The following is a 27,429-nucleotide window of genomic DNA, read 5'->3' as shown; positions in this document are numbered from 1 at the left end:
GGTTTCTATGAAAATGAATAGAGCCATCTGAGAACATGTTCAAGATGGAGGGAATTTACATTTTTATCAACAACACTTGAAGAAAAATGAAGGTAAATATTGCTTAATAAGGAAATACATTTCTTCTACGTCATTTCCAAACATGTTGTACCTTCAAATATGTTTTTAAAAACCAAACAAAATGAAGGTAAATAAGAGTGCTTGGTATACATGAAAGGCTAGTATCAATTTAAAGCTAATCGGTGAAGCTATTTTTCATTTTTTCACAATAAACTGTTGAAATGTCATTTCCATTAGCACACACATTTTTTTTAAATATTTAAAAAGTTCTCATCACACATTAAAAGTGTATTCACAATGTATAAGCTCATGCTTTATTTAATATACAAATACAGTTTATTTATTTTCTAATAAGCTATTAACTAAATTAATATTAAATTTTAGAGTGTAACAGGTGTACAATTCAGCATACAACTAATTTCATTGACAAATGTATAATTATTATATATATTGTGGAAAGATTGGTTAAACTAGATACAAAAATGATCTTAGACAATATTTGACTGCCATCATTTATTTAGTTTTGAAATAAGCTGTATATTAGGATGTGGTGGAATTGACATTTGTTCAGTTCACGATGGAAAAAATGTTTCTCTTCATATCTAAGTTTGTCCTCTTAACAAACTTAGATATGAAATCTTAAAACTTGACAAATTGTTTAAACTTATGAGGCTATGCTATGTTAATTTGAAACAAGTTTTTTTTACTGAACTTCTCGAGGCTAAAAGTGCTCGTAGTTGAAGAATGGCCCTTTTATTTTGTTGCATTATATTTACACACTTTATTGGAATACTTTAGTTCTTTGAATGTGGATTCTCTTCAGAAGCAATGTGAGAGGGTCTGGATGCAGACTTTGAGAGGAGAGCTGCGTTCAATGTTTTTTAAAGGGCCAACAAATTTGCTCAAAACAACACAAAAACAGTTGATTTTCTCTTTTTTGTGAAAATTTTTTGTCCTAATAGTGTTATAGCTCAGCAACATGAGGCATATATATGACTGTCAGCATCTCAAAAAATGTGTGACCCTTTAATGCTCACACCTAACCACAACCCTCACAGTGACGTCACCAGCTGCATTGAGTGCATTGTGTCTGACTTTACAAGTCTGACACATCCAAATCTACATCCAGATTAGACATGGGACGATAACCGTTTTCAAGGTATACCGCGGTTCGGAAAAGTCCAGTTTTTAAAACCTCCAAAATTTTCTGTAATGCTGTTCCTAAGGTATGTGTAAGATTTTTTATTTACATTTTTTTTTTCTTAAGACAACAGTATCTTCAGCAGAAAAGAAATCCTAAGATGCCATTTTAAATTGTAAAGAAATCTGTGTTTTTGAAACAAATGAAGACAGCAGAAGTCGATGACTCATTTGAATAATTTTGCCTGACATGTTTAATTCAATTCAATCCAATTCACTTTTATTTGTATAGCGCTTTTACAATGTAGATTGTGTCAAAGCAGCTTCACATAAAAGGTCATAGTAAATTGGAACAGTCTAGTTTAGTTTTTAGTGTTTAAGTTCAGTTAGTAAAGTATAAAATAAAGCAATGAAACTGTAATATTTTTTATCCAAGTTTATCAGAATCTTATACTGGCCCATGCCTAATTTAGATACTATTGCACAATGTTGATGTTGCAAAATGCCATTCAGCTGCTCATCAGAAGATGGAAGTTTTCCACTCATCTGATGCTGTTGGTCAGCGTGCTCATAACTATACTTCTCTAAAAGCAATGTGATTTTCAGAAAAACAACCAAGCAAGTGTGACGGTAACAGTGGCAAACAAATCAAATTCCATCACAATTGAAGAAGTTTCAAAATTGTCATGTGTAGTTTTTAATGTTGAGTTTTTTCATTCCAATGAAAACCTCTTTTACATTTATTTAATTTTAACTCTGGTAGCAGGAAGTTTCAGTATAAACTAGGAATACAATAAATATTCTATAAATAGTATAAACAGAGAAAAATATCTCCATGTAACTCAGTCTAGTCTCAAGGATATCATGTACTAGGTAAAAAGCAATGGTTCTAATACTGAGCCTTGCAGTACTCCTTGGTAAACTGTGAGTGATATATCTCATCAATTACTGCACTGGTTATGCTGAGATAAACACAACCACTGTGTTAATATCATACACTCACCGGCCACTTTATTAGGTACACCTTCCTAGTCCCCCTTTGCCAACAGAACTGCCTTAATCATTCATGGCATAGATTCAACAAGGTACTGGAAATATTCCTCAGAGATTTTGGTCCATATTGACATGATAGCATCACACAGTTGCTCCAGATTTGTCGGCTGCACATCTATAATGTGAATCCCCCATTCCACTACATCCCAAAGGTGCTCTATTGGATTTCTATCAGTATTCTATCAACCAGTCTGGCCATTCTCCTCTGACCTCTGGCATTAACAAGGCATTTGCTACCACAGAACTGCCGCTCACTAGATTATTTTCTTTATCGGACCATTCTCTGTAAACCCTGTAAATGGTTGTGCGTGGATCAGCAGTTTCTGAAAAATTCAGACCAGCCCCTCTGGCACCAACAACCATGCCATGTTCAAAGTCACCTTTCTACCCCATTCTGATGCTCGGTTTGAACTGCAGTGGATCATATTAACCATGTTTGCATTCCTAAATGCATTGAGTTGCTGCCATGTGATTGGCTGATTAGAAATTTGCGTAAAGGAGCAGTTGGACAGCTGTACCTAATAAAGTGGCCGGTGAGTGTACGTTATCAGTTGTGTGAAGCTGTATGAGACGGTGTAACACTGACACCTAGAGGCTATTATCCGCATTTCCAGAACTGAGAGATGCCAAACTTTCAAATTAATATTTCTAAACTCCCTTATTTTGTTCAGCAAACAAAGTCTTAATTTTTAAATTTCTGAATTTTAATTTCATAGAATGGTGAAATGTTTTGAAATATGAGGAATTCAGACTGCAATATAACCACAAACGCATTGTGTTCTTGTCTTTGCAATGAAAAGTGTTTGTATTTGACACGTGACAAGCTCAATTTTATTGTCTTTCAAGGATGAGAACAGACACTGTGTACAGTAGCCACATGCAATACAAAAATATGACTGTACAGGACATGTATCGACCCATTCTAAAAAAGGCTTCCGCATTTTTTTTAGTTTGTTTTTGTTTGTTTGTTTTGTTTACATGAAAAAATATAAAGATTATTTACATCTGGGATAGCACAACAGTACCTATTCAAAATGTCATGATTTACAGTATATATATTTGTTTAGATTCATATAAAATGTCCATATAAATATTAAAAGAATTCTGTTCATTGACTGTACAATAAATAAACCATATTTATACATAAATATTTTACATCGTCATTGATATTTCCGAACCACCACAAAATCCAGTCTTTCACAGAACAGACAAACACACAACCTTCCACATACACAACATTACAAACACGCACGTTACACACAAACACACATGAGAGCTCATGTTTACACCACTTAAGAAACACTTCTGCTGGGTTCATCATTCACATACAGTGCCCCCCGCTACTACTACTAGTACTACTACTATTCTAATACTGGCTTTACTGGTAAATATGACAAAAAAAGTGACAAAATAGTTTTTATTGTTGAACCTTTTCCTATTTTGCTCAATATATTAACACAAAGCTTGATTGTTCATTAGCAATCAATGGCAATGTACAGTTAAAAAATATTAGCCATCCTGAACAATTTTTCATCTTTTTTTTTTTAACCCTTTGATGCACTACATGGGTTTAAAGTGACCCGTCTAAGTTTATTTCCTCTATATCTATTTTATAGCTTGTGCATCAAAGGGTTAAAAGAGCAAGAGCAAAAAAAGTCACTGTATTTCCTATAACATTGCTGTCTTTATTGAAAAAGTCTTCTTTTTGTTTCACTGGAATAAAAGCAGTTTTTTTTTTGTTTTTTACATATTTTAAAATTGTATTTAATGTCATTTTAATTTAATGTCAATATTAGCCACCTTAAAAAATCATTTTTGAAACCTTTAAATTGCACTTTAGGCTGAACACAACCCATCAGGCACAGGACGTCAACATGAAAATAGATTGAGGTTGTACCCCAACATTGTTGCAATTTGGTTAGAATGGAAAATTGTCAGGCTGACGTCAATGTAAAACATCGGACAAAGGTTGCAGTTTAGTTACTTTCCAACGCAACCTAAACATCAACAACCAAATATTAACGTCTAATGATGTTACAGCTTGACATTGTGTAGGCATTACCAATATGGCGTCTATCCGACGCTATATTTTGGTTGCTATACCTGACGACTAAATGTCAGTATTTGACATCGATATGATGTTGGTTTAAGATGTTGGCTCGACATTGGACTTTGGTCACTTTCCAACACAACCGAAAAACAACCTAATATCAATGTCTAATGATGTTACAGCTTGATGTTTTGTGGATGTTACCAATATGACGTCTATTAGATGGATTTTGATTGCCATACCTGACGAATTAATGTCAGTATTTGATGTCAACATGACGTTGGTTTAACATATTGGCGCGACGTTGGATTTTGGTCACTTTCCAAGACAACCTAGAAATCAACCAAATATCAACGTCTAATGATGTTACAGCTTGACATTGTGTAGGCATTACCAATATGACGTCTATCAGGCGCCATATTTTGGTTGCCATACCTGACGACTAAATGTCAGTATTTGACATCGATATGATGTTGGTTTAAGATGTTGGCTCGACATTGGACTTTGGTCACTTTCCAACACAACCGAAAAACAACCTAATATCAACGTCTAATGATGTTACAGCTTGACATTGTGTAGGCATTACCAATATGACGTCTATCAGATGTTGGATATTGGTTGCCATACTTCACAAATAAATGTCACTATTTGACGTCGATATGACGTTGGTTCGAGATGCTGGCTCAATGTTGGATTTTGGTCACTTTACAACACAACCTAAAATCAACCAAATATCAACGTCTAATGATGTTACAGCTTGACGTTTTGTAGGCAATACTATTATTACGTCTATCAGGCGTTGGATTTTGGTTGCCATACCTGACGAATAAGAGTCAGTATTTGACTTCAATATGACAATGGTTTAAGATGTTGGCATGATGTTAGACTTTGGTCACTTTCCAACACAACTTCAAAACAACGAAATATCAACGTCCAATGATGTTACAGCTTGACGTTGTGTGAGCATTACCAATGTGACATCTATCAGATGTTGGACTTTGGTTGCCATACCTGACGAATAAATGTCAGTATTTGACGTTGGTTTAAGATGTTAGTTCGATGTTGGATTTTGGTCACTTTCCAACACAACCTAAAATCAACCAAATATCAATGTCTAATGTTGTTACAGCTTGACGTTGTGTAGGCATTACCCATATGACGTCTATCAGGTGTTATATTTTGGTTGCCATACCTGACAAATAAAAGTCAGTATTTAACTTCGACATGACAATGGTTTAGGATGTTGGCTCGATGTTGGACTTTGGTCACTTTCCAACACAACTTCAAAACAACCAAATATCAACGTCCATAATGTTACAGCTTGACGTTGTGTAAATGTTACCAATGTGACGTCTATTATATGTCAGACTTTGGTTGCCATACTTAACAAATAAATATGTGTTTGACGATGGTTTAAGATGTTGGTTCGACGTTGTATTTTGGTCACTTTCCAACACAACTTAAAATCAACCAAATATCAACGTCATTTGACGTCGTTATTAAACGTCAAAATAACATTGTCCTTAGACGCTGGCGACCTAAATCTAACCTAATATTAACTTCTTATGACTTTGTGTGTCTGCTGGGTAGAATCTTGTAAAATATAGTAAAATATTATATACTGTCATCATAGGAAAGACAAAATAAATTAGTTATTAGACATTACCTAATAAAACTATTGTTTAAAAACGTGTTGAAATAAAAGTCTTTCCATTAAACAGCACTTGGGAAGTTTTAATTATTTGTAAATAATTAATATTTGAAAAAGAATGAGCATTTCACAGCATATTTAACAATTTTATCTCTAGTTAATACCTAATTATAAAAGTCAAAAACTGTGCTGTGTTTGCAATTGTTTGCTCTCAATGTTAATATTCAGAGCAAAATTTCACAAGGCTCAACAACACATATCATTTTTCTTTGCTCATATTTACCAATACGTGCCGATGCTAGCAGAGGACACTGTATATCGTCAGGCGAGAAGACATACACGCTTCTCTTTGGCTCATTTTTGCAATCAGTACTCAGAAAGGGCTCACACTTGTTTGGACCCTCACAGCTCGACAACTTTCCGTCAAGAACATCAGCATTTGTGAAGGAAAACAGCTACTAGCAGTCTCCGTGGAGGAAGTGTGACAACTAAAAGTGTGTTAGCATGAACCAGACGAGCCCATCGGAGACAGAATCAGCGCATGTCGCACAGGACTAAGAGGCACCAAGACCACGAAAGAAGGGGTAGAGAAAGAGCGAGAGAAGGAGAACTTCTGCATTGAAGTGTCACTGAATCCAATCTGATGAGAAATGCGTCACGAGTGAGAGGGGAAAGAGAACCAGTCACACACTCAGAAAAATAATAAGAATAATATCAGGAGTAGGAGTTTGAAAAAAGGCAAAGAGTTTTGTTGTCTGCGTTGCCAGGTCAGTCTCTCGTCCTCAAACACACACAGGACTCAGAGAAAGTCAGAGATGGAAGAGCAGGCCGTGTTAGTTTGTAAGTCCAGTAGAGGTCAGGCTTTCAGCAGGCATGCAAGGCAGAGCCGGGTTTGTGTTTTGCATTGCTCATGTTTCAGGCACGCGGCTACAACCTATACAACCACAGAAGAAAAACAAACACACACACACACATACATATATACATAAAAACAGAAGACAGAAAGAGAAGCAGGTTAGAGAGAGAAACTGAGACGTCTGAGGTTAGGAGTTTACACACAGTAAAAACTATACATTGATTTAAGTTTACATTGAGTTTTTGTGTGTGATTCAAGGTGTTTTACATTTATTTACAGGTGTGAATTGCATCATGGGATGTTCTGTTGACTCTTGATGTTGAAAATTCAACTGTGTAGTTTAACAAATCGAGCTTTATTGACATTTTAGTCCTGTGGTTTGAAACTATATATTGTATAAGAAATAATACACACACATTATGTATATTAAAGCTGCACAATATATAGTTTTGGGGCGACACGGTGGCTCAGTAGGTAGCGCTCTCGCCTCACAGCAAGAAGGTTGCTGGTTCGTGCCCCGGCTGGATCGGTTGGCATTTCTGTGTGGAGTTTGCATGTTCTGCCCATGTTTACGTGCGTTTCCTACAGGTGCTTCGGTTTCCCCCACAGTTCAAAGACATGCGCTATAGATGAATTGAGAAGTGTATGTTTGTGAATGCAAGACTGTATGGGTGTTTCCCAGTGATGGGTTGCGGCTAGAAGGGCATCCGCTGCAAAAAAAAAAAAAGCTGGATAAGTTGGCGGTTCATTCCGCTGTGGCGCCCCCGGATTAATAAAGGGACTAAGCCGAAAAGAAAATGAATGAATATATCGTTTTAGCATCGATATCACAACGTGTGAATAAATGTGTCACATTACAGGACATGCAATGTGGACTCAGAATTATGTAGAATTTTAGAGTCTTTTCAGTTAATAAAGTTAAAGTTCAGTTAAAAAAACCATAATAAAGTGAAAGTTTATCAATTGCTTGTGTTTTCAAGGCCCGTGTAAAATATTTTAAGCAAATTTAGAGAATTTGGGCACAATGAATTATTATGTTTGTAGCTTTAACAAGGATTAATCATATTTAATTATTTAAACAATGAAAAATGTATTGTACATGTGATTATCTGTACCTGTTTACTGTTACACTCCTTCAATGGTATATTTGCTCTATATCTCTGCTTGTAATTAGTTTGATTATATTTAATGTACTCCCCTAAAAAATCATCACAATCAATCTATTATTATTAAGTAGAATATTAGGCCTGCATATATACAGCGCTCAGCATAAATGAGTATACCCTATTTTCAAAATTCATATTTTTATTCATTTCTCAGTAAACTTAGCCAATGTATTTTGGTGAATTTCAACAAAACAGATTGTTTAAAATTTTTATTAAACTAATATTTTAATCACTGAACATTTTTAGAAATAGAAGGATAACAGCTTTAATTTTAAGCTAAATATTGCAATAAACTACTAAATTTGATGCAGTTTTAGTTGTTTCTCTAACATGAATTTGGATGTACTAATTGTTGGACCGTTATTATATCATCATTTTCATTATACCATCATTTTCATTTGATATCATTTTCCTTAGGCTTAGTCCCTTATTTATCAGGGGTTGCAACAGTGGAATGAACCGTCAACTATTTCGGTATACGTTTTATGTTTTTATTCCTCCGGGTGCTCTAGTTTCCCCCACAAGTCCAAAAACATGTGGTATAGGTGAACTGGGTGAGCTAAATTGTCAGTAGTGTATGTGTGTGAATGAGTGTGTATGGATGTTTCCCCACTAATGGGTTGCAGCTGGAAGGGCATCCGCTGCGTAAAACATATGCTGGATAAGTGGTTCATTCCGCTGTGGCGACCCCAGATTAATAAAGGGACTAAGCCGAAAAGACAATAAATGAATGAGATTTGTGAATGGTGTGTGTGTGTATATGTATATATGTATGTACACACACACACACACACACACACACACACACACACACACACACACACACACAGTATACATATACAGGGCCAGAACAAGATGAACTGCCGCTCTAGAAAAAGGATGGTAAGACTGCCATCAACCCTTAACGTCAAAGAGGGGGCGTTGAGCTGTCGTGGACGCCGCCCTCTCTATTTTGCCGCCCTAGACGCGGATGTAACTGAGGGCGCGGTGGGTAGTGTCGGGGACGCTGCCCTCTCTATTCTGCCGCCCTAGACGGCCGCCTAGGTCGCCTCTATGGACGTGCCGGCCCAGTATGTATGTATGTATGTATGTATGTATGTATGTATATATATATATATATATAATCTGTAAAATTACACAAAAAGTACAGCCAGGTTATTACCAGGTTTTGTTACAGTAATTAACAACACAAACAAAAAAAAATAAAAATACATAACAAAATATAAACTTCAATCGACAAAAAAATGTCCATAAAAGTAACGTTTCAATATTTTCAACATCAAAAGTCAATGGAGGAAAGATCAAAATCCCATAATGCAATTTAAAAGTGTAAATAAACAAACTGTTAATTTACAGTGCACTAGGAGAGGAAATCAAAGTTGAGAGAGGATGTGTTGAAGTGCACTATACAGTTTATGTTTGTTTGCTTGTTTGTTAAACTACTTTAGTTTTATTTAATATTAATTATTTACATAGATAAATGAATATTAACTCTTTTTTATCAATAACAACACAGAGTAATCAAATTATTTCAATATTTAGCATAATTAATACTATAATTGAAGGAAATATTTAAAATATTGACTAAAATGCAGTGTTTATAATTAAATAAACAACAATTCAACTGATTTTAATGTCATACAACTTATTGTATTATTACAGAATAATTATTCCAATGAATTTATAATCTACAGTGCGTTGTCATCAGTTTATCTGAAATTATTAATAAAAATTATTTTAGTAAAGAGGCTAAAAATTCCCTTAGCAAAGCGAAGGTCTGGGAGGAAGTAACCCAGAACCAAATGAGCCACACTTTTACACTTTGGTGTGTCAGAGGTTGTGTTTGCAGTGTCCTCTCTGTCCAGTGTGCAATTTCTATGTTACGTACTCTGCAGACTTCCAGAAGTGTCCTGGGTGAGACAGACGCCGGTTCAGTTTGGGCAGCTTCTCCAGCATGTCTGCCAGATGAGTGAACGCGGGCCGGTTACGAGAATCATACGACCAGCAGGCGGACAGAATCTCCTGTGGGACAGACAGCAATCCAGCAATCAGACTCAGAACTCATTCTGACCCAATTATAAGGTAACAACCCTTATTCTGTATCCTTTATACATGTGCAGTTGAAGGCAAAATTTTTACCAGCTCTGCCGTGAAATCTAAATTCTTTTTCAAATATTTACCAAGTGATAATTAACAGAGCAACGAAATCTTCACAGTATTTCCTATAATATTTTTATTTTCTGAATAAAGTATTTATTTTTTTTAGTTTGGCTGGAATAAATGCAGTTTTAAAAACAATTTGTAAGATTAATATTATTAGCCCCCTTAACATTTTCTTTCTTGATTGGTAACAGAACAAACCACTGTTGTCTAAAGACATAATTAACCTAATTAAGCCTTAAAATTAGGCCAGCATGGGGGCGCAAAGTGTAGCGCTTTTGCCTAACAGCAAGAAGGTCGCTGGTCCGAGCTCCGGCTGGGTCAGTTGGCATTTTTGTGTGGAGTTTGCATGTTCTCCCTGTGTTCTCGTAGATTTCCTCCGGGTGCTCCCGATTCCCCACAAGTCCAAAGACATGCGCTATAGGTGAAGTGGGTAAGCTAAATTGTCTATAGTGTATGTGTGTATGTCTTTGTCCTCCAGGTTGGGGGTTGAGCGTTGGGCTAATTACCCACCTTGTGAAAAATTAGATGTTATGAAACAACAATATGGTTTAGAAATGCTTGGAAGGGAGGTTTTTGGTCGCGCAGGGTGGAATGCGGTGTGTGTTTGTCTGAATAACACAGTTGAGGACCGACTAGTAACTGTACTGTGGTGTAACTATTATGAAATGGGTCTCGGGAGGCCACTACAATCGAATACTATACCAAAGTTGGCGACCCAGGGTTGTTACAGACTATACCAAAAAGCTGAGAACCAGGGGCGGGGTAAAATTACTGGAGTTTTCCAGGAGATAAAACAAAACAGGAGGGTGGCGGGAGATGGGTCTCAAATATGTGAGACTCCCGGGAAAAACGGGAGTATTGGCAGGTATGTCTGCCACTATGCTGACACACAGGCATTTGTAGCTCCGGACACTTTTGAAATAAACAGTCTAATTTGAATTTAAAGCGACAGTCCCCAAAATGGCAAAATTAAGATGAAAGCCTTAAAGAGGAAGTTTCAAAGAGTTATAAAACATTATTTGTGGACTATTTTGAGCGAAAACATCACATATACACTCTAAGGACATCAGAGACTTATTTTACATCTTGTAAAAAGAGCTATAATGAGAAAGTGTTACCATTTACATTTATTTTTATTTGATATATTATACCTTTAATGTCCTTCAAATAATAACCAATCAAAAACATTTTATAAATAATATTTTACACCAGTAATGTATTATTATTTTGCCACTTTTTTTATTATTATTTGTATTTATTGTTACTATTATTATTATTATTATTACTCCTACTGTTTACAGTGTAGCAGTTAAGTTACATTATTTTCTTCCTAGGTTTGACTCTTGGCATAAAGAGTGTATTAGTGTCATTTCTACACCCTCCCGCTGATTACGCATCATATAATAGACATATTTAAATCCCAGCACTCACCGTGACCTCTTTACCCAGGTTGATCTCTGCCAGGACCCTACGGATGCCCTCTCCGCTGCCCACCTGCCAGATGGTGGCCTCCACAGGCTGACTGGTGATGGGCCAGTCCCGCGCCTGCAGCTCATACCAGATGGTGCTAAAACAGAGCAGATACAGGTCTCAGGTCAGTGCTGCTCCGCCCAGGACAACACAAGATTGAAGAAAATGATATACCGCTCACCCGAACGCGTAAACATCAGCAGCATTCGAAAACGGAAGTCTGTCCTCATTGTTTCCAGGACTCATTTTACGCACAATTTCTGGAGCCAAATAACAGATCCATCCATGAGGAAGCTTCAGCTCGTTCTCACGTCTGGAAGGAAAATAAAGCAGTCCTGTTAAAGCAACACTTCACTTTTTTTGGAAACAGGCTCATTTTACAGTTCCTCTAAATTTAAATAGAAGAGTTTTACCACTTTAAATCCATTCAGATGATATTTGGGTCTTGAGGGAGCACTTTTAGCTTAGCTTAGCATATATCATTGAATCGGATTAGATTATTAGCATCTTGCTCAAATTTAAAAAAAAAAAGTTTTTAGAATTTTCCTATTAAAAACTTGACTCTTCTACATTTACAATTTGTACTAAGAACGATGGAAATTTGCTGTTTTCTTGGCCGATATGGCTAGGAACTATTCTCTCATTCCAGCGTATTAATCAAAGAACTTTGCTGCAGCACTACGGCTGCAGCAGGCGCAATGATATTATGCAGCGCCTGAAAATAGCCATATTGGCCTAGAAAGGAATACGTTTTTGATTTCCGTCGGTCTTAGTACATAATGTAACTACAGTAAAGTCAAGCTTTACATTATAAACTCTTTTTTGAAAATTTTGAGTGAGATGCTAATGGTCTAATCTGATTCAGTGATCTATGCTAAAATAAGCTAAAAGTGCTCCCGCCAGAGTAGAGATCTGAATAGATTTAAAAATGGTAAAACTTAACTGTTTAACTCTAGGAGAGTTGTAAAATGAGCCTATTTCCAAAAGAAATGGAGTGTTCCCGCATAGTTTAGCTCCAACTTCCTTCAACACAACTGCCTGGAAGTTTCTAGTATACCTAGAAAGAGCTTAACAAGTTGGTTCAGGTGTGTCTAACTGACTTTTCGCTCAGCCACACCCTCCTTAGTTACTGTTGTTACGCCTGTCAAGCTTTCGTGCCTGGCAGTATGCATTACAGGGGCATATTCACGACATAATACGCAACCGATTAGAAAATAATTTATTCAAAATTTAGGCTAAAGCCTAGCTGCCTCATATGCTGACCATTCAACAGCTTAGTTTATGCATCACAAAATTGGTGAAATTAAAAAGTAATCTAATAATAATAAATTAAATCATGATTCTCAATTTTTTTGCCTAAAATCCTGATAGACTAATTTTGTGCAATGAAATACAGAGTTACTAACCGACGAGGAAACACGCATAGACAGTGCATGTTTTATGAATGAACATAATTTATTCAAAGAAAGAACAGCCAGAAAGGGGAAATTGATGGATTTGTGCCACATATTAGCAGGCCCGGATTAAGAAATTCAGAGGCCCCTTGTCACAATGTCTTGTAGGCCTCCTACCTGGCCGCACCCCTATAGTTGAATAAAAAATAAGATTAATATAATATATATGTTTTTTTTATTTAATCTATAATGTATTGCCTACATTTTTAAAATAAATGATATAGTACACATATTTCTAGTCTACAAAGATTTAACTTATATTAAAGCATTTAAAGCACACTTTGAAAAAAATATACTAATACAACTAGTGAAAATGAATGCATTTTAATATACTTGTTCAAGTTCACTGAAGCAGTACCTAAAATTATATTTAAGGGTATTTTTAATGTACAACTTCTACAAACTTATAATGCATATGATTTGGATATAACACCTTTCCAATCCAGTTCTATGAATCTGAGTCCTCCATAATACACACACTTATTAATGATTTCTACTTGTCTTGTCTTGTCTTGTCTGATATGTAGTAAGGGAAAGATGAAGAACGTGTTCATCAGACGGTGGATTCGAACCGGATCACATCAAAACATGTTGCCATGCGCTTTACGAGCTAAACCACTCATGCTGTTGGCTGCTGCGCTCTTTAGTTATGTTGTCTCTGTCAATCAAACGGTGATGGGCGGGAATCACTCAGCTAGTTTATTCCAATGAGGTGTGTCATTTGCACTTAGCCTAAATAGACACCCAAAAATCAGCCTTTACCCCCCTCGCAGGGGCCCCAAGTGCGCATGGGCCCCTGGTCCTGTGCCCATAATGCCCAATGGTTAATCTGACCCTGCATATTAGCATTATTGACCCATAACAATGTACAGTACCTATAACTATATGTTTGTGTGCTTTTTATACAGTTTCTATTCTAATTTGCAGTTTAAAAAATGATGCAAATCCAAGTATAAATAGCTGAAGTGAAAAAATTGATTTTTCCTACCAGCAAATATTAATCTGACACCAAATATAAAAGCAGACACTAACCCGGTATAACGTCGTCACCAATGACTACATTTCTAAAAGACTGACTAGACATTGGTGAATTGTAGCTCTGACATGGGCACAAGGGGAATAAATGACTTAAAAACAGCTGCGGGTGAAGTATATAGACGCTTCAGTTCAGTGCTCAGTTTGTGATCACATCTCTGTTTTGTTCTGTTTATATGTAATCCAAATATTCGTAACTTGAGACAGATGGAAATATGACTGGATTGTGCTGCTTTTACGGCCCCTCACACAGCTTGATCTGCTTTTTGCAAGGGAAAAAATTCCACCACCCTGTCCAAACGTTTTTAGGATACCGGGTATCTGATTTGCACAATCCATATGCACAAATCTTATGATTGCTAAGCCACGATTGGTGTGTGGTGGTTTTCGGGTGTGGCTTAGCAAAAGGGTCAATTGGGGTTGGAACTAAAATATGCAGGACACCGGCCCTTCAGGGCACCCCTGCTTTAAGACAACACACTGCAGGTGATTGATTACATTAGGAATTGAAAAAAAATATTTTGTTATATTTAAATATGCTAATGAGCAATTAATTAAATATTAATGATTAGATATGTGCTAATTTTCATATATTTATAATATCGTAACATTGAATGAAAGCAGATTTAAAACTCTTGTTTCATTTTTTGGCATTAAAGTCAGTTTTTACAAATGTTTTTTTCTGTTAAATCAGGACTCACAAATTGTTGAAGAATAAAATGGTGTATATAATCAGGCAAATTCTGTATGAAATTATCCCTTTGAAAACCTTGAGAATACAGATATGAATGAAACTGAATCTGATGTACGTAAGAGCAGCTGATGAGGACATTTAAGGGCCAAAATTATCAATAAAGGCTAATTTGCCTGTAGTGACATCTCTATTGTCAACAGTTTAGCTATAGACAAACCAGAAGGCACATTTAAACCAAGTAGCATTCTGTTGGTCATTCATAATGTTTGTTTAAAATAAAATAATAAAATACATACATGTGCAAGGCATTATTATTAAATAAATTTGAGACCGTAATTTGAGATCAATGAGAGCACACCTCAACATAGTCACTTACCGTCCCTCCTGAACCACTCCAGAGATCCCGAAGAGGCCGAAGTCAGTGATGACGACTTTGTTTGTGTCGTGAAACACATTTTTGGATTTAAGGTCCTTGTGAACGATGCCCTTAGCATGAAGGTAGCCCATTCCCTAAAACACAAGCAGACTTTAGTTTTTCACACTCACTCAGATACCTAATAAAAGTACAGTTGAAGTCAGAATTATTAGCCCTCCTGAATTATTAGCCCCTCTGAATTATTAGCCCCTCTGTTTATTTTTTCCCCCAATTTCTGTTCAAAGATGGAGAATTTTTTTAACACATTTCTAAGCATAATAGTTTTAATAACTCATTTCTAATAACTGATTTATGTTATCTTTGCCATGATGACAGTAAATAATATTTGACTAGATATTTTTCAAGACACTTCTATACAGCTTAAAGTGACATTTAAAGGCTTAACTAGGTTAATTAGGTTAACTAGGCAGGTTAGGGTAATTAGGCAAGTTATTGTATAACGATGGTAGTCTATCGATTCTGTAGACTATCAAAAAATATATAGCTTAAAGGGACTAATCATTTTGACCTCAAAATGGTTTTTAAAAAAGGAAAAACTGCTTTTATTCTAGCCAAAATAAAGCAAATAAGACTTTCTCCAGTAGAAAAAATATTATAGGAAATACTGTGAAAATTTCCTCTCTCAGTTAAACATCATTTGGGAAACATTTAAAAAAAAAAAAAAAAGAGTAATTCAAAGCGGGGCTAATAATTTTGACTTCAACTGTACATATAACCATGAACGCTACCTTCACAATCTCCTGTGCGATTTGCCGAGTCTTATTGATGTCCAGTGTGTTCTTTGTGTCCCTCACGACAGAATACAACGTCCGGCCTTTGCAGAAGCTGTAGAGAAACATGTTTTCTAGGTGAAGAGTATGATTTCAGCACATTTGCACTTTTGAGAATTTTTGAGTTTTTATGTTCACTTGCACAAAGGCCAGTGTTAAAGTGAAACGCGCCAAGTAAAAAGAAGTCAACATTTTTATCCCAGAGTTTCTGCAGTTTTCACCAAGTCAAATTTAAGACCCTTTTAATCCTTATGTACTGTTGGGGGTATTTCCATCCACTCTAAGGGGGTTCTGGCCATAAAATTTTCAGTTTCAGCTAGCAGAATGATTTTTGGTGACAAACCTTACTTTGACACATATTTTGGGAAAATGGTTTGGATAAAAAAAAAAAAAAACTCAAAGATTCACTCTACTACTAGAACTACTACTACTGTTGGTGAGCCTTCAGGAACAGGGTTGGGAAACACTGCTTTAAATCGCCCAGCTCTAACCAAAACAATCTCCAGCAGCCCCTTCTGCTCCATTACCTGGTGATGATGGCGAGGTGTGGAGGTGCCATGCAGGCTCCCATGAAGAGCACCACATTCTCATGGCGCGTCTGCCTGTAGTTCATCACCTCCTTCTTGAAGAGCTTCAGGTGGTCCTGGTTGTTTCCGTCGATTTCCAGCAGCCGGATGGCCACCTCCCCGTGCCAGCGGCCACGGTGAACACGCCCCCAGCGGCCCTTCCCTATGAGCTCTCCCAGATCTAGCTGCTCGAAGGGAATGTCCCACTCCTGCAGGTACACGCTGGTCTGGCTGGCCTTTCGGGAGATTGGGCCCTTCCAGTGGCCCCCTCGAGCGCTCGGCAGGTCGTCCAGCTCGTCTCCTTCACACTCTCCTTCTGAGCCACCGTTTAGATCCTCGAGATCCTCTTCATCTTCAAGCTCTTCCTCCTCATCTTCTTCCTCCACTGCCACTTCTTCCTCCTCGTCCTCCTCGGCTTCCAGTTCCTCCTCTTCCTCTTCTTCCAGTTCCTGGAAGAAAGAAAGCAAACCATTCAAATTTTTCTCAGCACTACTAACAAGTTTATTATAGTAAATTCAGTAATCTAGGCTAAGCAAAGCAAAAAGTGATAACCCCAGACCTGGAGATCAACTGTAATAAATAATCATATATATTTTATTCCAATGCTATTTTTAAAGAAACACTCAAGTGTTTCACATGTCCTCAATCCATTCAGCTGATCTTCAGGTATGTTGGGAGCACTTTTAGCTTAGCTTAGCATAGTTAATAGAATCGAATTTGACCATTAGCATAATTTTTTTTTTTTAAATAAAACGTTTTGCCACACCTTTTTCTATTTAAGGCTTTTGACTCTGAGATGCTAATGGTCTAATCCGATTCAATAATCTATGCTAAGCTAAGCTAAAAGTGCTCCCGCAGGACCCAAAGATCGGCTGAATAGATTAAACAATGGTAAAACCCAGCTGTTTACTTCTATGGGACTGTGAAAAGAGTGTTTCTTTTAAATTTGCTATAAATTTTATTCATTTGTTCATTTGATTGATGGTTTTGTGAGTTTTAATTTAGTTTTTAATTTGTTAATGCATTCCTAAATACTTTTTATATGCCGTTATACAGTATGTTAATAGTTGAAGTCAGAGTTATTAATCCTCCTGAATTATTAGCCTCAACCCCCACCCCCGGCCCCTGACCTGTTTATGTTTTCCCTTAGTTTCTGCTTTATGGAGAGCAGATTTTTTTAACACATTTATAAGCATAATAGTTTTAATAACTTATTTCTAATAACTTATTTATTTTATCTTTGCCATGATGACAGTAAATAATATTTGATTAGATTTTTTTCAAGACACTTCTATACAGCCTAAAGTGACATGTAAAGGCTGAACTATGTTAATTAGGTTAACTTGCCAGGTTTGGGTAATTAGACAAGTTATTGTATAATGATGATTTGTTCTGTAGACTTACAAAAAAAATTGCTTAAAGGGGCTAACAATTTTCACCTTAAAATGATTTTTAAAAAAATAAAAACTGCTTTTATTCTAGCCGAAATAAAACAATTAAGACTTTCTGCAAAAGAAAAAACATTAACAGACATACTGTGAAAATGTCCTTGCTCTGCTAAACATCATTTGGGAAATATATATAAACCATTTTAGGTTTAGTAGTTAGTAGTAATAGTTTAACAGAAATAATGAGACACTTCTCGAGAATAAAAAAAAAAACTTTCAATAAACCCTGAACCCAAAACCATAATAATGCAATTTAAAAAGTATAAAGAAAAAATACAAATCCAGTAATATATATATTAAGACAAACTCAGTCAAGTTAAATATATAATATTGTGAAGTTTCTCCCTCTGATGGCATCGGTTTCCTCTAGGTACTCTGGTTTCCCCCACAAGTCCAAACATATGCGCTTTAAGGTGAACTGGATGATCAAAATTGGTTGTAGTTTATGTGTGAGTTAATGTGAGAGTGTATGGGTGTTTCCCAGTACTGAGTTGTGGCTTGAAGGGCATCCGCTGAGTAAAACATTTGCCAGCATAGTTGGCGGTTGATTCCGCTGTGGCGACCCCTGATAAATAAGGGATTAAGCTGAAAGTAAATGAATAAATGAATGGTGTCCTCAACATTTCTCGTTTTTAAATTGCAATGTACTAATTATGATATTTTATTTTAGAATTATTTCGTTTAACAGTTAATATTTTTCATAAAATGTGAAAATTAAGTTGTTGTTTTTTTAAATAATTACTCGCATTTTTGTTATTAAGAAAACTATCTCTCTTTTTTTAAATCTATAAACTTCACAATTTAGAAATGAAAATATGACAATGTGTTGACTCTGAATGATCCACACGCATCCCACCTCTCGGTCATCTTCCTCATCTTGTTCTGCGTGCATCTCTTCCACTGACGGATCAATCTCATTACTATGCAGAAAAGAAACACTAGTGACTGAAAGCAGAATATACAGAAATGCATTTTATGATAAGCAGCATTACATTTCAGTCACTTACACTGTGTCTGGAAGTCCATCTGAGTGAAGGATGCTGGAACTGCACACATCTAAAGCAAAACGGAAATATTGATCAACTCATTGCATTTGAAACAACACATACACTCAAAAAATGATTTTGCTGCTTGTTCAAACTACTTAATTAAAATGAGCTGAAAAAACACAATTCTTGATTTCTTTTGGGACAACTTTATTGTTTTATGTTCAATCAATTTAAATTTGTTACGTTAAATTAATCGATTTGTGTTTTAGCAACATAAGTGAATTGTGTGGAACCCTGTATTTTTTTTTTTACAATGCACAATAATTATTTCTTTATGAGCATTTACTGATATTATTATTATTGTTTGACATAACATGCAGTGCCATAAATCACCAGCAGGGGGCAGCTCAACTCACAAGCAATTCACTCTCCAGCAAAACCAGAATAAACCTCAGCATGCAAAACATGCAAAAGACTACACTTCAGGCTGTGCTATGATTTGTATTATTTTAGGAGTTCACTTCAGTTCACTGCAGACCCGACAAAAAAATAAAGAAAGAACAGACACATTTTTTTCTTACAGAACAAAAAATATTTAGTTTACTACACTGGAAAAAATGATTCATTGGATTTAGCAAATTATTTAAAGGTAAGTGGTTGCAAACAATTGATATGGGCTGAATTTATACAAACAAATTAAGTTGAACATTTCTAAATTAAATTTGTGTTTAAACTCATCCCATATCAATTGTTTGCAACCACTTACCTTTAAAAAATGATTCATTAAAATTGGTAATTTTTTGTGCATCTATTATGCAATAAAAAAGTATAATCATTTTATTTCACTACTAGTGTTTTTGTTCTTTGATAATAACATTGCTTTAGTTTGTAGATAATGTGAACAATATTGGGCAAAATGGATGAACTATATTATTACTGCTAATCTTTATTTATACCTGTATATGGATTCATTAATTGAATTAATTGAATTATTACTTTTTATTATTACGTTTTTTATGATTGAACTGTTAAATCTGATATTTGTAATTTAACTTCAGCATTATTTTATTTAACATAAACATTTTTAACAGCTTTAGTTTAAAAACGAACTCTACTACTACTACAACAACTACTACTACAACTACTACTATGACTATTATTACTAGGACTATGACAACTACTACTACTACTACTACTACTGTTTTTAGTTAATTGGTTAATTTACTTGTTTTTTTTTTTATATAAATGTTGTTTAAAATTACATTTAGTCTACTTTTCTATTTCTCTTTTATAACTACAAAAATGTTAAAAATACTACTACAATGACTACTACTGCTACTACTACCTATTATGACGACAACTACTACGACAACGATTACTACAATGACTACTACTACTACAACTGTTATGACAACTACTACTAATGCAAATACTACTACTGTTTTTGGTTAATTTGATTTTTGTAATAAAAGATCTTCGTATGAAATTGTATTTTATGTAAATAATAATGGGAAAAACTAATTAATTAAATTATTACAACTGATCTTTTTTGTACATTGCGTCCTTTAATAAGGACGCAATTTAATTAATTGTCAATTAATCCATTAAATCCTTTAAATATTTGTATAAATATTTTGAAATACTCATTTAAGAATAGGTTAAACACAAAAAAACACTGTCAGAATGTACTGCGTACCCATGTACACTCGCTGCAATAACCATGCATATATATATATATATATATTTATTTTTTAATTTATTATATTATAGGGTGACACATTGGCTCAGTGGGTAGCACTTTTGCCTCACAGTGAGAAGGTTGCTGGTTTGAGTCCCGGCTGGGCCAGTTGGCATTACTGTGATGAGTTTGCATGCTCTCCTCGTATTGGCACGGGTTTACTCCGGGTGCTGCAGTTTCCCCCACAGTCCAAAGACATGCACTTTAGGTGAATTGGGTAAACTAAATTGGCCCTAATGTGAGAGTGTATGGGTGTTTCCCAGTACTGGGTTGCAGCTGAAAGAGGATACGCTAAAATATTTGCTGGGATAGTTGGTGGTTGATGGTCTAAAATAGAGCCTAAGCTGAAGGAAAATTTTATGAATATTATATTATATTATATTATATTATTTTATATTATATTATATTATATTATATTATATTATATTATATTATATTATTTTATATTATATTATATTATATTTTATTATATTATATTATATTATATTATATTATATTATATTATATTATATTATATTATATTATATTATATTATATTATATTATATTATATTATATTATATTATATTATAGCGTATGTCTTTGAACTGTTGGGGAAACCAGAGCACCCAGAGGAAATCCACGCCAACATGAGGAAAACGTGCAAGCACCGCACAGAAATGTCAACTGGCCTAGCCGGGATCGAACCAGCAACCTTCTTGCTGAGAGGCGATACTAATAAATTGTATTCTATTATATTAAATTACCATTAGCTGAACAACAGCACTGAAATAATTCCCTCATGAAAATGTTTACAAAAAAGTCGCCTCACTGGATCCTGGACATCATTATATGAGACATGAAGGAGACTGCAGACTCTGAAACTCACCAGGGAAGATAAACTGCTGTCGATGCTGAAAATAACAGGCAGCTTTGGCGCAGAGGATGAAGACAGGAAGAGAGAAAGACAGACAGGAAGTGGACAGAGGTTAGAGGTGATGTCCCATAATGCTTTGTGTTGAGTCAGAGCAACATGCAGTCCTGAATATCAGCTTTCATTTCTCCAGGAATATTACAGCTACAGTTGAAGCCACGATTATTCGCTCTCCTGTGAATTTTATTGACTTTTTTCAAATTTTGAAAGAGGGGTAACCTATAGGTGCCCCTGAATATTTATAATAAGTAGTATTTTTGTCCTGTTGTGATCATCCTCATTGCAGATGAAAGATTACAAATTTCTATAAATGTATAAATTATGTTTTTACATTGTAAAATGTATTCTGAGGGAGCGGGTTTGACTGCCTATGTGTAACGTTTCACACCGCAAGCGTCAGCGGCGCGTGAGCAGAGCGTGAGCAGCGCGTATGTCGAGCAGTAGCAGCACGCAGGCGTTTGCCTTTCACACCAGCTGCGTCTGCAGCGCACAGCTCTTCGGCAGCTGCTGCAGAGATCAACCTATCTCTGTCTATTCTATCTAGTTATCCATGTCTCTCTATATACAAATACACTTTTTAAACTTTTCATCTGCACCAAAGCTCCTCCTATGCTTTTTCTTTAACCTGCAAATGTTTATTTTACAAATTTTATAGATCAAATAGTACTGTATGCTTCTCAATCTAACTTATATGAGAAGTGTCTACAGTCAGAAGACAATCGCCTGTGATATCGTGTCATTTGTTTTTTGATTATCATGTTGCTGTAGAACTAGTTATCATATTTATACAATATAGTTATAATGATATTTATACATGATCAAACTAGTGTTACTTTCTCCGCTTCAGTGATGTCCAGCGGCAGAAAAACAGCTCGTTAATTCATGCTCGTGCAGAGGATGAGACGGACAAAAGTAACCAATGCATGCCATTCTTTTACTTATTTTCGTGTTGTCAGATTCACGGAGCAAACAGCTCCCGGTAGGAATAACTCGAGTGAACATAAAACAAAGCCGATTAAAACTTTCTTCCTCTGCTCAGCTACACAGAACACAGCGAGCTCACATAATCCAGCATGCGTGTCGAACTACACTACCCACAATACACTTCGCTATGGACTACAAATCCCGTAAATATTCTATTTCCCCTCTCCTACAACACTAGTGTGCAACTTAAGCAAAACTGATACTAAAATTGTTTTACATTTGGTTTTGTAGTTTGGGCCTAAATAAATGTTTGTTGCCGTTTTTAATCGTTTTAAGTTCTTTTGAATGACTATATATAAACCATTTGACATTATTAATGCATTTATTGGGTAAAATTGCAACTTTTTACTGTCATTCAATGTGTTTTGGTCATTATCAATGCACTGTCACTTTAATTGAGTGTGAGCAGCGCGTCAAAAATAGACCCAGCGCCGAAACTATCGCTGCACTGTTGCTTCGGCGACGCTCACGCCTAGCTCTGACGCGCTGCTGCTGCGTGCGGTATGAAAGCTCTAATCTGTTAACATGGACGCCGAAAACACACGCGCTGCTCACGCTCTGCTCACGCGCCGCTGACGCTTGCGGTGTGAAACAGGCGTAAGAGTGTAAGAGGCAGTATCATTTATCCAAAGTAATGCAAATTATAAGTGCTGGGCACATCAGGTCTGACTGCCTGTATGTGTATCATGTCTCCAAAGTAATGCATATTGTAAGTTCCAGGCACGGCTGTAATAAACAAGCTCTTTAACATTATTAAATGTACATGCTAAATCCATAAAGTTCAATTTCAAACGGTTTATTTTATTTTCAAGATCTGAGGTGAACTATCTGCTGCTGCTTTCAGTAGTACAGCAATAAATGTCATCTAAAACAGCATTTAAACTCACATTATTAGCATTACATTCTGCATCTTTAAGGGATTACTATGTGAATTTTGACATGGGTGAAAAGAAAGCATAACACCTTTTAGCAATTAAGGCCCAATCCCAATTCTATTTTTGTACCCCTTCCCCTTGGTCCTTAAAATCGATAGTGAAGGGGGAGGGCTTTCAAATTTACCCCTAAGAATTGGGACAGCACTACAACACCTGCACATGTCATCATATATCATCGCAGTCTCTTGCTCCATACGAGATCGACGATCGTAACTGCTGTGGTTATTCCAGTTGTGTTATTTTTGGGTATTTTTCTTCAGGAAATCATTGAAGGTATATATTAAGCTATCATAATGATCTAATGTGGCAATAAGCTCATAACTGTACTGTGCATTTACACAGTGGCCATATTAATCTATGTAAACACACCAAAAACAACTTTAACATTATAGTAGACACTGTGAAAAGCTTATTCCCAGCCACTAGACATTACTGACAGGGTATTCGAGTGTCAAAATGTTGTGGGACAGCTATACATGAGTTATGATTATGGATCGTAAAAATTTCTAAAAAAAATTTATTTTAGCGGTTTTTTTTTAAGCATGATGATAAAACATGAACGCACTTATGAATATATTAAAACATGTGCTTGTTTGTTGTAAAAATTCATAATAATGACAAAAAATAATAATTTGTGGATCTCCTTACTTCCGGGTGCTGTGATCCTGCTTTTGTGGCTGGTGTATTCTGGGAAATTTTCTTACCCCTTGGTTTCGAGTGTGGTCCTGAAAAATCTTCATTCGAAGGGCTATTTACCCCTTTCCCTTAGTCCTATGTCTTCAAGCTAAAGCGAATTGGGACACCCCTAGCCCTTCACGGGAATGTGAAAAACGAGAGGTAGGGTTAAGGGGAAGGGGTAAGGGGTAGAATCGGGATTGGGCCCAAGTGATTTGAGAAAGTCTTATTTGTTTTATTTTGGCTATAATAAAAGTAGTTTTGATTTCTTTTCTAGTTGAATTTTGGCATTCCCAGCTAGTGTTTAAGGTAGTTTACCTGGAAAGTGGAAGCGATTGTCCCGGTGGCCTTTTGGTGAGGGGTTTGGCGGTGGAGTCACACTGGGCGGGTTGCTCTGCTGGAAAGGGGCAGGAGAGGACGGTGTGGAGGAGGTGGTGGAGGACGGATTACTGCTGGAGTCAAGCTGATTCAGTACCGGCGGCTGATCCTGTAAGAGAGAAGCCATACTGAAATTTCTGTTTTGACAAGTTAGGCAAGTCATTGGATAGCAGTGGTTTGTTCTGTAAACAATAGAAAAAAATATTGCTTAAGGGGTTAAAAATTTTGACCTTAAAGGGTTCAAAAAAATTAAAAACTGCTTTTATTATAGCCAAAATAAAACAAATAAGACTTTCTCCCGAAAAAAAAAATATTATAGGAAAAAAAAACTTCCTTGCTCTGTTGAACATCATTTGTAATTTTTTTTAAAAAAGAAACTAAATTCACAGGTGGGCTAATCATTTTGACTTCAACTGAATATATTTCATCAGATTGTCGACGGTACCTTCTTTGTGATTGCCTTCGGTAGAGTCCCAAACTGTGGCGCTTCAGGTGGACGGTCTACGGGATTGTTGATGTCTGAGGGCACAGACTCGGTCCTGCGAATCTTAGTGACTGAGGGACATAGACAGAAAATATGTATTTGAACTATGTACAATCTATGACAATTGTTGTCTTAATATGTAACCGAAAGATAAGAGAATCTTACTGGGCAGGAAGGAAATTCTGCATGGTGGAGCTTCTTTAGTGCATTTGTTGTGACACTTTAATCTACCAGAAGAAACGTTCACATGTGATTGAGTGATATGCATTTAGACGACTGAAAACACAAACATGCTGGTTTTTAAGTGTGGTTTGCTTGATTACATCTCAAAAAAACTTGTCAAGGACATTTCCGGGTCTAAAAAAAGATTTAAAAAACAATATTATAAATGTAACGGTAGTAAAAAATAAAACTTAATAGATAAATGCTAATTTTACATACAGATTTTTTAAACTATAATAATAATAATAATAATAATATCAATATATTTATTAAATAATTACATATTATAATCATTGTGAAAAATCTTAATAAATATTTAACCATTACCATAAGTCTGCAGTGTTACTATGCAAATACTATGCAATTTTTGATTATTGCCATTAAGAGTTCATAGGGGGCTATTTGCAATTTTTTCTTGTGAAATGATTTGATGTGAATAACGTTAAATACATTTTCTAGTTGCTGTGACTCAGTGGATGCTATTTTTCTAAATGTGCCGTTGACTTCCCTGGATGTTGGTAACAACCAAAGAAATCCATATACGCAAAGAAAACAAGTGTAATTAGTTTACAAATGAAGTTATGCATAATAAAATGAAATGACTCAGACAAAAAGAAAGGGAGGTGTAGGAAGGCAGTGAAAGCCCAGACAGCAGCTGAAATCTCTCAGTAGTTCTTCAGCAGCCCTCTGCTCTTCCTTATTGTAAATGAATATCAGCTGCTTCAGTCCAACATCTACATTAGCAGGAGGATGAAGATGAAACCAGGCTGGACATTTCAACAAGACAATGATCCAAAACACAGCCAAGGAAACTCTCAAATGCTTTCAGAGAAAGAAAAATCAAGCTGTAAAATGGCCTAGCCAATCACCTGACTTGAATCCAATATAAAATACAAATTAAAGATCAGATTTGACAGACAAGAGCCACAGAACCATTAAGATTTTGTGAAAAAACTTATTTCATGTGACTTCATTTTCCATATGAGAGGTGTCTTTAAGCTGCCATCACCAAAAAAAGCCTTTCATATAAAGTATTAAATACGTTTCAGTAGTGCAGTACTTTCTCCTTGTGTCATTTCACACATATTTACACATAACTCATTTTCGAGATTTGTTTTGTCTTATTTTATTTTTATGTTTGTATTGTTTGGTTTTTCCCCAAATCTGCTTTAATTCCATGTCAACAGCTCATTTAGAAATATTATTCCAAGGGAAAAAACATGATGTGTTCGATAATTATTTAGTTTTTTTTATAGTAAATCTACATATAATGCTGATTTTAATGTATTTTAAAGTAAAATCATAAATAATGTTATTAATTGTCTTAAAAATATTTTCACAATTAAAAACATGTAATGATCTCCAAGATATGCTCACAAAATGCTATAAAGACATTTAAAAAAAGAGAAACTTACTCAAAACATTTAAAACAAATTTAAAATACCAGTTTTCAGTTCCCATTGCCTTTACTGCGTGAACAAAAATACAATGACAGTCAACAGGAACTGAAACGGATTGGTTATCCACATTCTTCAAAACACCTTCTATTATGTTCAACGCAAGATAAAAACCCTAAGGGCGACAAATCTCATTTCTACAAGGACTATTCAAATATGTATTTGTACTCACCGGCAATGTTTACATTTTACCCCAAATATCATGTTTTTCTGGCACACTTGACATGTCTGAGAAAGCCAAGACTTTGTAGAAAACCTGGAAACACGTAAACAAACCTTTTTATTTAAAATGTCAACCAAAAGAATTCTACTTACATTTCCATTCTAAGATTTTGATTGAGTAAGTAAGCTGACAGAAGGCGGGGTTACCTGTGAGTGACAGCGAGCCCAATGTCTCTCCTCAGAGCTTGAGGTGAACTACGGTGGACGGTGACATTATCTAGAGACAAAACAGATAGAGAAAGTTTAAAGACGGCATTTAATGAAAATCTGAGTTAAAGTGCTATAATTAGGTAAGCGGTGCATCTACCAAACCTGAAAACTGGGTTGATACTAGCCAAACAAATCAAATTCTGACGTCAAACAAACCCAGGTGCGGACCAAAAGTGCGTAATCACATTTAAGGGGGTCGCCCACTGGAGGA

At 35.7% G+C, this 27,429-nt stretch overlaps 2 protein-coding genes across 7 annotated transcripts in view; both read right to left on the bottom strand.

Moving 5' to 3' along the window:
• cuedc1a (CUE domain containing 1a) overlaps positions 1-27,429 on the bottom strand; it is a 529,149-nt gene that overhangs the window by 402,213 nt on the left and 99,507 nt on the right. The gene's annotated exons all lie outside the window — the stretch shown is intronic.
• The window catches only part of ksr1a (kinase suppressor of ras 1a), an 85,833-nt gene continuing 64,033 nt past the window's right edge, over positions 5,630-27,429 (bottom strand). For 3 of the 6 annotated variants that reach the window (XM_087271195.1, XM_087271194.1, XM_087271191.1), the window contains exons 6-20: positions 27,156-27,225; positions 26,959-27,042; positions 25,273-25,334; positions 25,069-25,178; positions 24,564-24,732; positions 21,607-21,648; positions 19,020-19,068; positions 18,869-18,932; positions 16,526-17,013; positions 15,957-16,053; positions 15,169-15,302; positions 11,791-11,922; positions 11,571-11,706; positions 9,865-9,998; positions 5,630-6,888 (exon numbers count right to left, since the gene is read on the bottom strand). In XM_087271195.1, coding sequence (XP_087127321.1) covers positions 6,882-6,888; positions 9,865-9,998; positions 11,571-11,706; positions 11,791-11,922; positions 15,169-15,302; positions 15,957-16,053; positions 16,526-17,013; positions 18,869-18,932; positions 19,020-19,068; positions 21,607-21,648; positions 24,564-24,732; positions 25,069-25,178; positions 25,273-25,334; positions 26,959-27,042; positions 27,156-27,225 — 1,778 coding nt within the window. In that variant the 3' untranslated portion in view covers positions 5,630-6,881. Of the gene's footprint in view, positions 6,889-9,590; positions 9,999-11,570; positions 11,707-11,790; positions 11,923-15,168; positions 15,303-15,956; positions 16,054-16,525; positions 17,014-18,868; positions 18,933-19,019; positions 19,069-21,606; positions 21,649-24,563; positions 24,733-25,068; positions 25,179-25,272; positions 25,335-26,958; positions 27,043-27,155; positions 27,226-27,429 lie in introns of those variants that run through there. The other 3 variants (XM_087271193.1, XM_087271192.1, XM_087271190.1) reach the window with 1 other exon arrangement.

The sequence above is a fragment of the Danio rerio genome, chromosome 10 (assembly GCF_052040795.2).
Source record: "Danio rerio strain M-AB ecotype USA chromosome 10, GRCz13ab, whole genome shotgun sequence".
Classification (NCBI taxonomy): Eukaryota; Metazoa; Chordata; class Actinopteri; order Cypriniformes; family Danionidae; genus Danio; species Danio rerio.
The sequence above is the reverse complement of the archived record's forward strand: the minus strand, read 5'-3'. Positions and strand labels throughout refer to the sequence as shown.